General features: G+C 36.4%; 1 protein-coding gene across 1 annotated transcript; it reads right to left on the minus strand.

Annotated features, from left to right (window-relative positions):
* Nucleotides 1–1455: 1455 nt before the first annotated feature.
* Nucleotides 1456–5698, minus strand: LOC117338313. The gene has a single exon (XM_033899609.1). It carries the CDS (start codon nucleotides 4968–4970, stop codon nucleotides 3726–3728), a length of 1245 nt encoding a protein of 414 aa, XP_033755500.1. The 5' UTR covers nucleotides 4971–5698; the 3' UTR covers nucleotides 1456–3725.
* Between the last annotated feature and the right edge of the window lie 6928 nt (nucleotides 5699–12626).

Here is a 12626-nt window from a genome sequence, read left to right on the forward strand (position 1 = left end):
TTCAAATATAATCAGCCAATCTGTCTGGAGTTTTTTAAAGCCTACATTTTAACCTCTTTTGCTCCAGTTTGAAAATTGGCAGGTGTATATGGGCGTGGTATTAACTCTAGAAATCACGTGTGATTTGGTTATATGAAACCATTTCTTGATAATTATCAAACCCAACCTCTTGTGCATGTATGACATCTCACTTAAAACGGTGTACCTACGGAAAAATTAAGTTATATTTTTGTACTTTAGAAATTCAATACCACTTATCATTAAGATACATGTATATACCAACGTAATTGCATCATGTATCATGTTTTAACGACAAAAGAACGGACGACTGGATCTGTCTACCGTCAATAAAGCGTATAGATAATCTGCATGACCTTTAACCCTGTAGAGAGTGATCTTAATTAATTATGGTAGATTTTCGGAAAGAGTACGGAAAATGTCTTCTAAATGGAAAATTGATGACACTCGCCACACTCAATCGGAACATCTCGCCTTCGTTTTATCAACGTACGTAGAACATGACGAGGGGTTCCGATCGTCGCCACTAAGAGGATTTTAAAGACAGGTCTAATTTACGGCAAAACCCAAAAGTAGCCAAAGTAGAAATCCCATAAAAATTATCCACGAAAATGGTCTTACTAAGAAGGAAATCCTATCAAAAATTGAATTGAATATAATTGAACTAAAATTGTTTTGAAATTGTATCAATTGGGTCCACGAGGTATTATTAAATTAGGAATTTCACAAAAGAGATACATGTATATAGAATTTGGAAAATTTAAGAAATATTAAGAAAGTTACCCACGGTAGGGGAATGGGTCGAAGGAACCCCGATATCAAAGTCATTTGATAAGTATGTCTAGATCCTGATTATAACGGATTAAATGTAAATATGTGATATGTGACGTTGGAATGCTAAAAATAAAATATATACAATGTACAAGGGTATAGTTTACACAATATGTACTTTAAATCGCAACCAATACACAAAACAGTCAAGGACATTCGTCAATGTTAATTTAATTATTTTTATTGATTAACAAAACAATTCTGACGCACTCGAATACAACTTGATAATTGATTATCTGAAATTGAAATCCACAATAACATTTCGGGTGTACTTATATAAACAATGGCTAAGGGTCTTCAACAAAGAAATTTATTTGTTTATAAATATATTAGCCTTGTAAACAAGATCATAACATTATGTTTTTCTTATTGTAAAACTGATTTGAAACAATCGGATGAGCGGATGGCGTTTCGCAAAACAAAAAAAATATTTTGTACAATTCTATACTTGGTATCGGATGAGTTCAGTCGTCTCAAAGTTTTGTCAGCTTAAACAGATCTAATTTCAGTTTTTCATACTTTTTTTTCTCGTGCAGACAAATTCACACAAAATATCTGTCCATGAAATGGTTTTGCCTCATTATGACTTTATATAATTAATTGCGAGTTTGTTTATTACAGTTTCGATGGATCAGAGAATATCTTCAATAATTTTCAGGTATCATGTCAGCATTAAACTAACCATAACTGAAACATTTTTTAAATTCCGTCTAATTTAACAGGCACATATAAACCAAATTTCACATTCTTAGGCTTTTCGGCACGCATTTCCGGAAAATCCCGAGGATATACGAATCTTTTGATTTGTCATTACGCCGTGAATACATTTCAACTTCTTTTAGTAATCAATTTCAGGGGGGAAATCGATAACAGAAACGTCAGCCAATCATCACATATAGAACACAGAATATAGGTAAACAACAAACAGATATATATAAAATAAACACAACAACAAAAACAGTATACATTTTTTGTAAAGTATAACTTCAATCGCAGGTTTTCTCATACTTTTTCAGAGTCCGAGATCGGTATTATCCAAGATACCGGGTTCCGCGGATTATGGTCTTTTTAAAAATTAAGATTCAAAACAAAACAATTTTTACCTGTAGGAAGTGATTACAAATATGTTTTTAAAAGTCTATTCGGTAAAGGTGTTTTACCTTGATTTCATATGTATTTATGATCTCATCTCACAGTAATTGCGGTATTTAGGACCAGAGTAAACAACTTTAAGATATTTCACCATTTTTGTAAACATCAAATGACGACCCCCTAAAACACTTATGCCTAGAAGTAAATTTGATATCTATATGAGTTAGCATTAAACAATTACATCGATTACCGCTTTACGGATATTCGGAAAACCGGAGATCCCTTATCCGAAATTCAAGTGTCTGGAATTAGTTGAGATGTCAGTTTTATGCAAAAAGGAACTTTCGGTGACGGTTTTTGAATGTTTTCTTCACTAAATATCAATATATCCAGTAATACGCCGCATTGGATTACATTAAACATTATTTTCACCATTTTTTATAGTTTTAATGTATTTTTTCTTTCCTTGTTGCCACTTTTAGTAAAGGGACATTCCTTCTGAAATAATTTATTTAAATTAGAGGAATTGTGAATAGTTTCATAGTTTTAAAGTATTTTTCTTTCTCTGTTGCCACTTTTATGAAAGGGACATTCCTTTTGAAGTTATTGATTTAAAGTAGAGGAATCGTTCAGTAGTTTCGCTTAAACACAACAGATTGTACTCTTAATTAACGTTTTTAATTAAGATATTTTTGATGCGTGATATATTTTACCTCTAATGAACACCGACTGTAGTTAATCAGGAGTTTCCCCAGTCGTAAATATATTATTCATTATGCCTATATAGATATAATCAATATACAATACACATCTGGGATCTACGTGTTCTAAAGCATGGTTAGCATATGCAGATTTTTCCCGTTTCGGATATTTAATTTTTTTTTTTTACATGATTAAATCATTCAAATCAATATGTAAAACGGACATAGATACTATTTATTACATTAGATGAGAATTAGGAGTAATATAATGTTTAATTAATTTTATGTAACAACCGTTAAAGATGAATACGTTTTTGTTGAGTAAACTTCATTTCCAACACCGACCCAAGGGTTTTTAGGTTTTCTATCCGGACCTGTGACACCAGACACCGACTCTTAACTTAGAAACACCGGTCTATTGGGGGCCTGCTATGGTACGCGTTACTGTGACGAAGTAACACTCTAGAATGAACTCGAAGTTATGAAAAGTACACCTAGACCCTGTAACATGATATACTTGTTTTGTTAATATCGACTATTATAAATATCGTATATGGTTTTGTTAATATACCGATACCATTATTTATCAAACCTTACCTTACATATTTGAAACTTTTTAATTTTCATTTTGATAAACATTGATTAGCATCCAGAGATGTACACCGGATGAGTAAGAGAAATTTGAATTTATTTTCACAAAATAATGAATCATTATTGTTCAAGTTTATTTGAGGCTTTGAATCTTACACCCCGAGGTGATAGAAAGAAATATTAATTTTACCTGAAAATAAGTCGTATCGGATGTCATATTCAAAAATGTGAATTGAAAATCATTCGGAACTTTCCGGCAATCACAAAAAAAATTCCGGAAATTCACGAGTATAGATCCGCTTTGGATGGATATAATCAATAATATATATTCAGAAGCTGTGAATTTCCTTGAAGGTAATATCCATGGAAACATAACAATATCACATTTGAAACTTGAAACACGAAGATTCATACATAAGGCAATCTGTATAAACACACATTATGTTCAACACTTCTTCTTAATGGATTACTTTGTATTGTTTATTGCACGGTTCAGTGATTCTGTTTTTGTCCTGTTCTTTGTTTTTTATCGCGGGCAAGACTTTTTGCAAGTTTGTTAACATCGCCATTTCTAAAAGATTCCAATATTTCCACGCTCCTTTTCACACGTTTCTTCGCATTTTCCATTTTCTGATCTTGAGCAAGTCTACTGCGTGATGAGGCAGGCTTGGCGTTGAAATCGGATGTCGTATTTAATCTTGTTATCATCCACGCATGCTCAGTTGCTCTGCTTTGTGGCATTTGAACCACTGACGGGGGAGCTGAAAGACATACGGTTTGAGCAAAATCTCCTAGCATTGAGGGCACTACAGATGCGTCGACAGAAGGCGCAATAGAGGGCGCTACGAAACTATTTTCTGCAAATAGTTGATCATTTAGATGTTTTTCCTCGTCCGTTTTTTCCTTATCGTCCAAAGCCATACCGGAGTATTTAGAAAGCCGACTTTTAGACTTGACATTTTGTTCATTATATTGGTCGGTTTGTTTTAAAAATGCTGGGTTAAGGAGATTTTCCAAACGCTTGAAACGCATATCTCTTGACGGTGTACCCGATTCAAGCATTGTCTTGCCTCGGTAATTGTCATAGTGTTTAAGCGCGCCATGGTCTACAACTTCCACTTCCGGTAGCTTGTTCATGAATGTCTTATCATTGTGTGTTATAATTTCCGTTTTTTCTTTGCTAATTCCAAAAGGCATTTTCATCTGCCTAGGCGTAGACGTTGTAATGTTATTTCCGTTTCCGGTTCCAGGTCCGGATCCATTTCCGATTCCGGCTGAAGCAGATTTTAGTCTTGGTCCTTTGCTCGTTTTCACTCGATAATCCGGAAGTCGGTATACGACGTCCATTTCCTTTGGGCGTCTCTCTTCCGGAACAGAATAAACCGGAAAGTTCATATTTGATAATCGGGTCTCGTCATCTCTTTTCCATTTCTTTTGTTTCCGGTCCTGCATGGCAACAAAAGTTCTTTGTGTCAGATCGTTCGCGTTAGACTGTTTGAGTTGTCGGAGAGTCAAATCACTCATAGTTCTTTCTAGTTGGCGATCCTGACTCATATTTTCGTTCAGAATCACGTGAGAAAGAGCCGTTTTGGGTAACGAGTCCCTGACACATAGATATTGTTTTATTTTAATATTTTTTGTATCCTCACCTTGAATATATGAAAAACCATCAGGTGAAATGTCAAATTGCTGAGACAAATCGCCTCCTCCGGAGTCTAGAGGCGTCATGATTTCCATTGTATTTCTATCACACACACACTATACACCAATGGAAAAGCACATTGTTTATCGCTTTTCAAAGCAACTCTCACCTTCTAGTTGAGAAATAACATTGCTTCTGCCATACGACTTCTGAAGAATAATTCCAATATACAAAACCGGCGAAAATAACAACTTCTGGAGATGTACGTTTTACATCTTCAATGGCAGGAAAATGATAATATCCACTGCATCCTGTCTGCGGAATCGGTCTTTGGAGTTGAAACTCATAATATCCTTCATCGGCCCCAAACTAATAAGGCATGTCTGGTGCTCGCTCTCTTAGTCTCGAAAGAGTCTGTGTGAATATCCAAACCTGTCAACACCCTGTTTGAGATATGTAGGTTTAAATTTATCAATAATAAAGTATCTTCAGGATCTTTTAAGGTCCTTTTTTCTCTTCAAACAACACCAGTTTATCTATTCTCCGTGCATGACTGCCTTTTTATGGTATCTGTACTGGTTGTTTAATCCTCGTAGAACACAAACATTCAAATGACCGCGTCATAGTCCCGCAGAAATAGTGCATCATGCTGGTCCGACTTCTAGAGCTGAAGTATACAATACATAGAAGTCCATTGTGTTCTTTTTGTTCGTTCTGATAGCGATCGTTCTATTCAGCGGAACCGGCTTTTCAATCGACCCGGAACAGGCTTATGAATATTGATACCTAATTGAACGGTTATAGCCGAGTAACGGCTCTGCATGAAACTTGGGGGTTATCGTTATAATGCTCTGTAAAACAGACTTGTATATAGCAGGTCTGGAGTTTCTGACAGTCATGGACATTTTGGAGGCGACAATAGTTCTCAGGGTTTTTCACAGTTTACAAACTTACCTGTACACTTAATATATGTAATTTGAGTTTATAATACCTGGCCAAAAAGTCTATACCTGGGTTTGTATACACATCGTATTGCGGTATTCGGTAATGTAAATTCAAGGTTTAATAAGAGGATTACTGCTGTGATGTTTTAGGAGCACAAAATCCGATAGACTAAATATACAGATTTTTTTTCTTTATTTAATCTAGACTAAAGAATATCAAGTGGTATTAAAAATAGCCTTTCCTTACATAACCTGGAGTCAATGTTCAAAATTATGTTTTCCGTCGCTTCTATAATCCATGGAGTGTGTAAAGAGATTTTTTTTTTTTAGTTTTTTTTTTATTTCTTTGTTTTGTTTTTGTCGTTTTTTTTTTCAATTATAGAAATTATAAAGATGAATTTTTATCAACGTACTGAAGCCATTACTAAGTCACACAGCTATCTTATGCAGAACGACCGATCTCGTTTACTCGATATACAGATCTGCTTAATACGAGATAAAGATAAATTGATTTCACAAAATCAAGTTTATTCGAGATAGGGTAATCGTTTTGCTGTTAACGGGTCGTTAAACATAATCAATCAATCAATTAATCATTCGATCAATCAATCAATCAATCGTTCGTGAGATATCCGAATCTCATGTCGAACACAGGGACCTGAGAATATGTTACAGTCCAGATGTATTTGGACCTATTCTAGTGTGTATATAGTATTAACAGTAAAAACGATACTCAGTACCTATTAGCATAGGTCCAAATAAACAGACACACAGATTCTCAAGTCCCTGTGCAGCAGATCACCCCTATATGTTACATTGTATGGTATGTGACGCTTTAAAAGATGCCTTTTAAAAAATATCAATATGGGTCACAATACGCAACAAACACTTTAGGGTAAATATCATATAATATAATGTCGTGCCCCTGTGATCGATCTCTGTAACGCTTGTCGGCATTTAAAATTTTAAAAAAGCAAGAAACAAAACACAAAGGAAATTCTTTTTCTACATTTGAAACAAAACTACGGGTTTGATTTTTTCTTCAAACTATTTAGCGTTTATATTAAAACAGACACATTTTTACGTCATAGGTCTACTTTGTAATGTACTTTAAATGTTTTTAAACACAAGACGTCAATACTCTTTTGTAATATTATGTAAATGTCCATCGTATGATTTCAGAATTAAAACGAGCGTGCCGAGACATCGTTTAAATAGACCTCCTTAAAGATTTAAATAACCTTAACAGTTCACTTAATTGATTATTAAACAAGCGAAGCCGTCAATCAAGGCTGAATTAAAATATATACACCCAAAACGTCAGATATAGGCGACATTGTCCTGTGCTCTAAGGGAGATAATTCTTAAATGTGTCGGGATAAAAAGAGTAATTCCTCCATGTTTGAAGATGTAAATATGAATGACCGAATTCACTGGCACGGCCGATGAAATACCAACTAGAGGAACATATATTAACATTTATATAATGCAAGTTACTCTATTTTCGTGAGTAGATATCTTCTTGAATGAATGTTTTCGAGGAGACCGAGGCGGTCCAACGTTCCCCGATTCTTAGTGTGGGTGGTCAAGTTGACTCGGAATGAGCAATTTTGGAAAGGTCATAAAAAGGTCATAAACAATTTCAAATTTCAACTTTCAAAGCAGCCATGATTATACCCAACATATCACATATTCCACCATTTTGACCCTCTCTTATTCTCCCGGTTTGATATGTCTTCCCTTTATAATTGGAAGGAACAAAAACTTTCCTTGTAACCTGCTGATGCTACAGAAACTCCCACGTGGACAGTCCAAAGGTATATAATGAGTTGTGTTGGTTTTGGTTTAATTTTCTATCAACCCCTATGGCCATTTAAGGACGGCCTCACCCGTGTGCAATCTGTATGTGTGTGATGATTAGAGTGCATATGTGTTAAGGAGGTTACGTTATTTTCAAGTTGTCTTCTTCCACACCTTGGGCCACTTCCAAAAAAAGCAGGAGTAGCAATTACTATTTGTATAGACCCTGGTATATCTCACCTAAGGAACACATCCCAAAGCCTTCCTCACCGGAAAGAACGCTAAGGGAGTTATTAGGAAGACAGAAAATTAATTAAAAAGAATATTTGAAAATTTAGTCGCCTCTTTCGATCATGCAATGGGAACAGCAGGTACAATACTAGCACCCTACCTGCAGACCAACTAAAGGTGTTATACGCGCCTGTCAATGTGTAGCGTTATCTTCTTACTTTTCTCCGCCCCGAGCCATAGACGGCACCAGAAAGGGTCTGGGGCTGTGTCATACTGAGGGAAGGGAGACCAGAGACCCTGATTGTTTCCTGATTGACACAAGCACGCGCGATATTGAGGGCGTGTTTCTCTTCTATCGTAGCTGATTTGGACAGTATAATGCCGAGGTAGAAACACGTTGTATCAGCGATAAGTTTTCAAACTTGTTCTCTGATGGTGGGCTCAGTGCAGAGTGCGATCTCACGATGAAGGGTGATGAAAGGTAAGTCCAAATGTTCACGATTGCTTGAGGCATTAAGCGAAACGGTCACAACCACAGGCGCTTGCATAGAATATGTGATTTTCATTTTTTTTTTATTTGACAGTGGTATGTGTAATCTGTTAAGCTCAAGCTTCTGTATTACACAGTATACATACCACTGGTATCATTTTTTTTTTTTTTTTTTCTAATTTTCTATGCAAGCGCCTGTGGTCACAACTGGTTTCCTCTGCGGCCCTCATCTTAGTCTGATAACCGAAGAGGAGAGATCAACGCCTACACTAGTATCATCATTAGACTGGCCACCAGCCCCTAAGTTTTTTGTTAGAACTGCTCCACTAAATTTTAATACTAGATTATCTCCCCCTAGTTTGAAACTTAGGTTCTAGAATCAGACATATCCTAGTGACCAAAATCATTAAGGTCAATTTTATTTATAATTTTAATATTCTAGAGACAGGGAGCCAGTCTATAGCATCGTGGACAGCGTCGCCAAGCAAAGGTAAGAAATATTATACTGAAGAGAGACGGTGCCAGAACGCATCCTTGCTTGATTCCATTAACTACTGTGAAAGTGTTTAAATTTTATCCGTTGTCCATTACGCTGGCTTTCGTGAAAAAGATATATTGCAGGATTATCGTTAGGGATTTGTGAACTGAATTCAAACTACAAATGTTATTATAGTAATGCATTTCCTTTCATTTTGACTAGAAAACTTTACCGATTGTTGATCATTCAACCTATGAATGTTTTAAATTTAAATGTTGAGCTCAGTTTGAAAGAACTGATTAGATTTAGAATAGCATAGCTGCTGTCATAACATTTAAGTCTTTTATGCTTTCAGATATATGGACTTTTTAATTCCTTAAGGAATATTGATGAATGCGGGGCGAGGCTTCTAACGCGAAATTCTACGTTTCAGTCAACAGAATCCCTCAACCTGCTTCTGTGGATCACAAACCTGACAAGTTACAGATTGAAAATTGGATTCACACCAAAAGTAAGTATTTATTAATAGGACAAAACATTGTTTATAACGTACTTTTTGTTACTTAGTATTAGAGCTCTGGGGCTTGGCCAATCTGACAACCTCGGGCCTTATTGAAAAGAATACCCGAGGAGTTCCGATTGGGGGCTTGGCACGTCCATATATACTAAGCATTAGACCGCAGGGTTCAATTCCATATACAGGTTTACTTAGTATTAGACCACAGGGGCTTGGCAATTGTATATACAGGTATACTTAGTATTAGACCACAGGGGCTTGACACATCCATATAAAGATATACCTAACATTATCTCACAGGGGCTTGAAAATTCCATATTTACAGGTTTACTTAGTATTAGACCACAGGGGCTTGGCAATTCCATATACAGGTATACTAAGCATTAGACCACAGGATCTTGACAATTGTATATACAGGTATACTTAGTATTAGACCACAGGGGCTTGACACATCCATATACAGATATACCTAGCATTAGCTCACAGGAGCTTGACAATTCCATATATACAGGTTTACTTAGTATTAGACCACAGGGGCTTGGCAATTCCATATACAGATATACCTAGCATTAGCTCACAGGAGCTTGACACATCCATACAATGTATACTTAGTATAAGATCACCGGGACATACTTACAGGGCAAATTCTTTTGCTATGCTTTAAAAAATCTATTTTGATCGTCAGGACGTGTATAATTCTCCCTAGCTCTTGTGGTATAGATGGTACCAGTTTATAACAGATAAACAGATATACTTTACATTCTTACCAACAGATCTCGTTAACATCAGATATATACCTTAATTATCCAATTATCTAACCCTAAAGATTAATTACGACCATTAAACGATATGTGATATTTGGTGAAGTCTGTGATCAATTAGCTCGTAAATTTTACAACAGTGTGTACTGAAAACTATACACTTAAATACAACCCTGATCTCTATCGCCGAGTGTGGAAACACGGAGTCGCAGATATATCGACAATGATAAATGATTTTTTTTGTACATATATAGGTATCACTACGCCGGTGTCGATGTCGGTGTCGGTGTCGGTGTGGTGTCGGTGTCGGTGTCGTTGTCGGTATCGGTGTCGGTGTCGGTGTCGTGTCGACGTCGGCGTCGGCTGCGTCCCCACAAGAGGTTTCCGTCTTTTCTATTGGGCCAATCAAACTCAAACTTCACACAGATCTTCCTTACCAAAAGTGATTGCTTGAGGTGGCTTTTCAGGTCCGAAGGCTAAATGTCAAGGTCACTGTTACTAAAAATAGAAATTTTGTTTCCGTGCGATAACTCAAGTTCACTTATACCGATTAAACTCAAACTTCATGCAGATCTTCCTTACCAAAAATGCTTGCTCTGGACTGCTTTCCAGGTCCGAGGGTCAAAGGTCAAGGTCACTGTAACTAATCATATAAAATTCGTTTCCATGTGATAACGCTTGTAATCACACATCTACTTCCGTTGAATTCTTGTAATATATGAGAGTCATGTTTCAGGTAGAGCTCCTGGTCTACCAATCGGGTATTTCCGTTATCCTGCCGATATACGACGGAAAAGTCCGAGTCTGATAGTATAACCGTTTACAAACTTTATATTGTTGGTATTGTTGAGAATTCTTGAAATCAATAACTCATTATGTGCTCGAAGGCACGTTCATTGGAATTTCTCAATATTTCGTCAATATTTGTGTAAAGAATTTTTTTTTATTATGGTGGTCAAAAAGCAACGATAAAAGGTATCCAAGATGGAATTATGAACATTTTTGAACAGGGAAAGAGGAGCTCACTACCTTTAGTCAACCCTTTTCACCAGGAGAGTGACATATTTGCTTGTTTGTTGAATTTTTTGCTGGGTTTATCATCCCCAGAACAGCCAGGGTCATTTTGAAGTGGGGTCTCCGTACTTTTAGTAATAGTTGGTGACAATCTCACTGAACAACATATGGGAGACCCGTCGCATGCCAACCAGAGCAATTAGAGTAAAGAGTCTTGCTCAAGGCCATAACTACGACAACACAGACCAGCCCGTTTCTCAGCTTCCTGATAAACACAAACCGATGTGGGTAGGGAGTGTCGAATCAGATGGAGAAGACAGACAGAATGAATGACAAGGAAGGAGGAAAAGCAGTACTGGGAGGGTGATTTGGTACTCAAACCCTGCGGAAGCGACGAGCGGCTGTCGAGCGGAGGGGATTAAAATTACCCCTCGATGTCGCCCGAGCGATCTCGCGGCGACATCGCTCTCGCAGCGACATCGCGACGAGATCTCTCCCACAGCAATGATCGACGTGAGCGATGGGTATAAACGATACGTGAACCATTTTTTTTACCGCTAGCAGTCGAGACGATTGGTAGATTTTGTGAATTAAATGCAAGTGTTCACTAATCCAAGCGAAAGACTCAAATTCGAAGTGATACGGTTCTCCGTGACGACCATGCGTATAGCTAAATGAAAAGCATCTGGATACCGTATAGTGAGTCTACGAAGCTCGCTTAACGTCTCAATTGCTGCTGTTGATAAATTATGTGGTTTAAATTATCTGCAATTCAATATTACGAAGCGAGGAGAGGAATCCTCTTTAGTTCGAGGTCGACGGACAGGAGGAATTTGGAACAATGGCAAAAACCCTTGCCTAACTATGTCTTAACATACAAAGACGACGTCACGAGAACAAATCTCCTGGTCATCAAGAAAGAACAATACATTCGTCTTTATATTGTAGACTTTTTTATGTTAAGGCGGTAAGCTATCGCTTAGCAAATCACCACAGAATAGTATCGCCTGTTATAAACAATTATGCAAAATTGCCGTTTTGACTAAGACGGCATTTACATGTATTATTGAATCACTATTCAAAAGTTCTATTACCTGACGAGTTTTTCATAAAGAAGTTTCAAATTTGCATACGATAAGACTAAGGAATTTTTTTTTCAAAGTATATATATACACTAAAAGCAAAAATAAAAAAAAATAAATAAATAAAAAAAAAAAATAGAAAAAAAAATACATTGAAAATGAATAAAAAAAAAACTAAAATTAAACAAAACAAAAACAAACAAAAAAACAAAAAAACAACAATTGTTTGATGTTATTCTTTAAATTATTTAGAAGCATGACTATATATCTATCTACTGTCTAATCAATAAGAAATTCATGGTTCTGGCCGAAATACAGCGCAGACTTATCTTGAAACGGCTGTAGTAAACTACGTCACTAAAGCGGAAATACATTCAACTTGACGGATAGACGTCTTCAGACCGAAATGTTATCGTCTCAACAAGCAGTATATA

This window comes from Pecten maximus, chromosome 1 (assembly GCF_902652985.1).
Source record: "Pecten maximus chromosome 1, xPecMax1.1, whole genome shotgun sequence".
Classification (NCBI taxonomy): domain Eukaryota; kingdom Metazoa; phylum Mollusca; class Bivalvia; order Pectinida; family Pectinidae; genus Pecten; species Pecten maximus.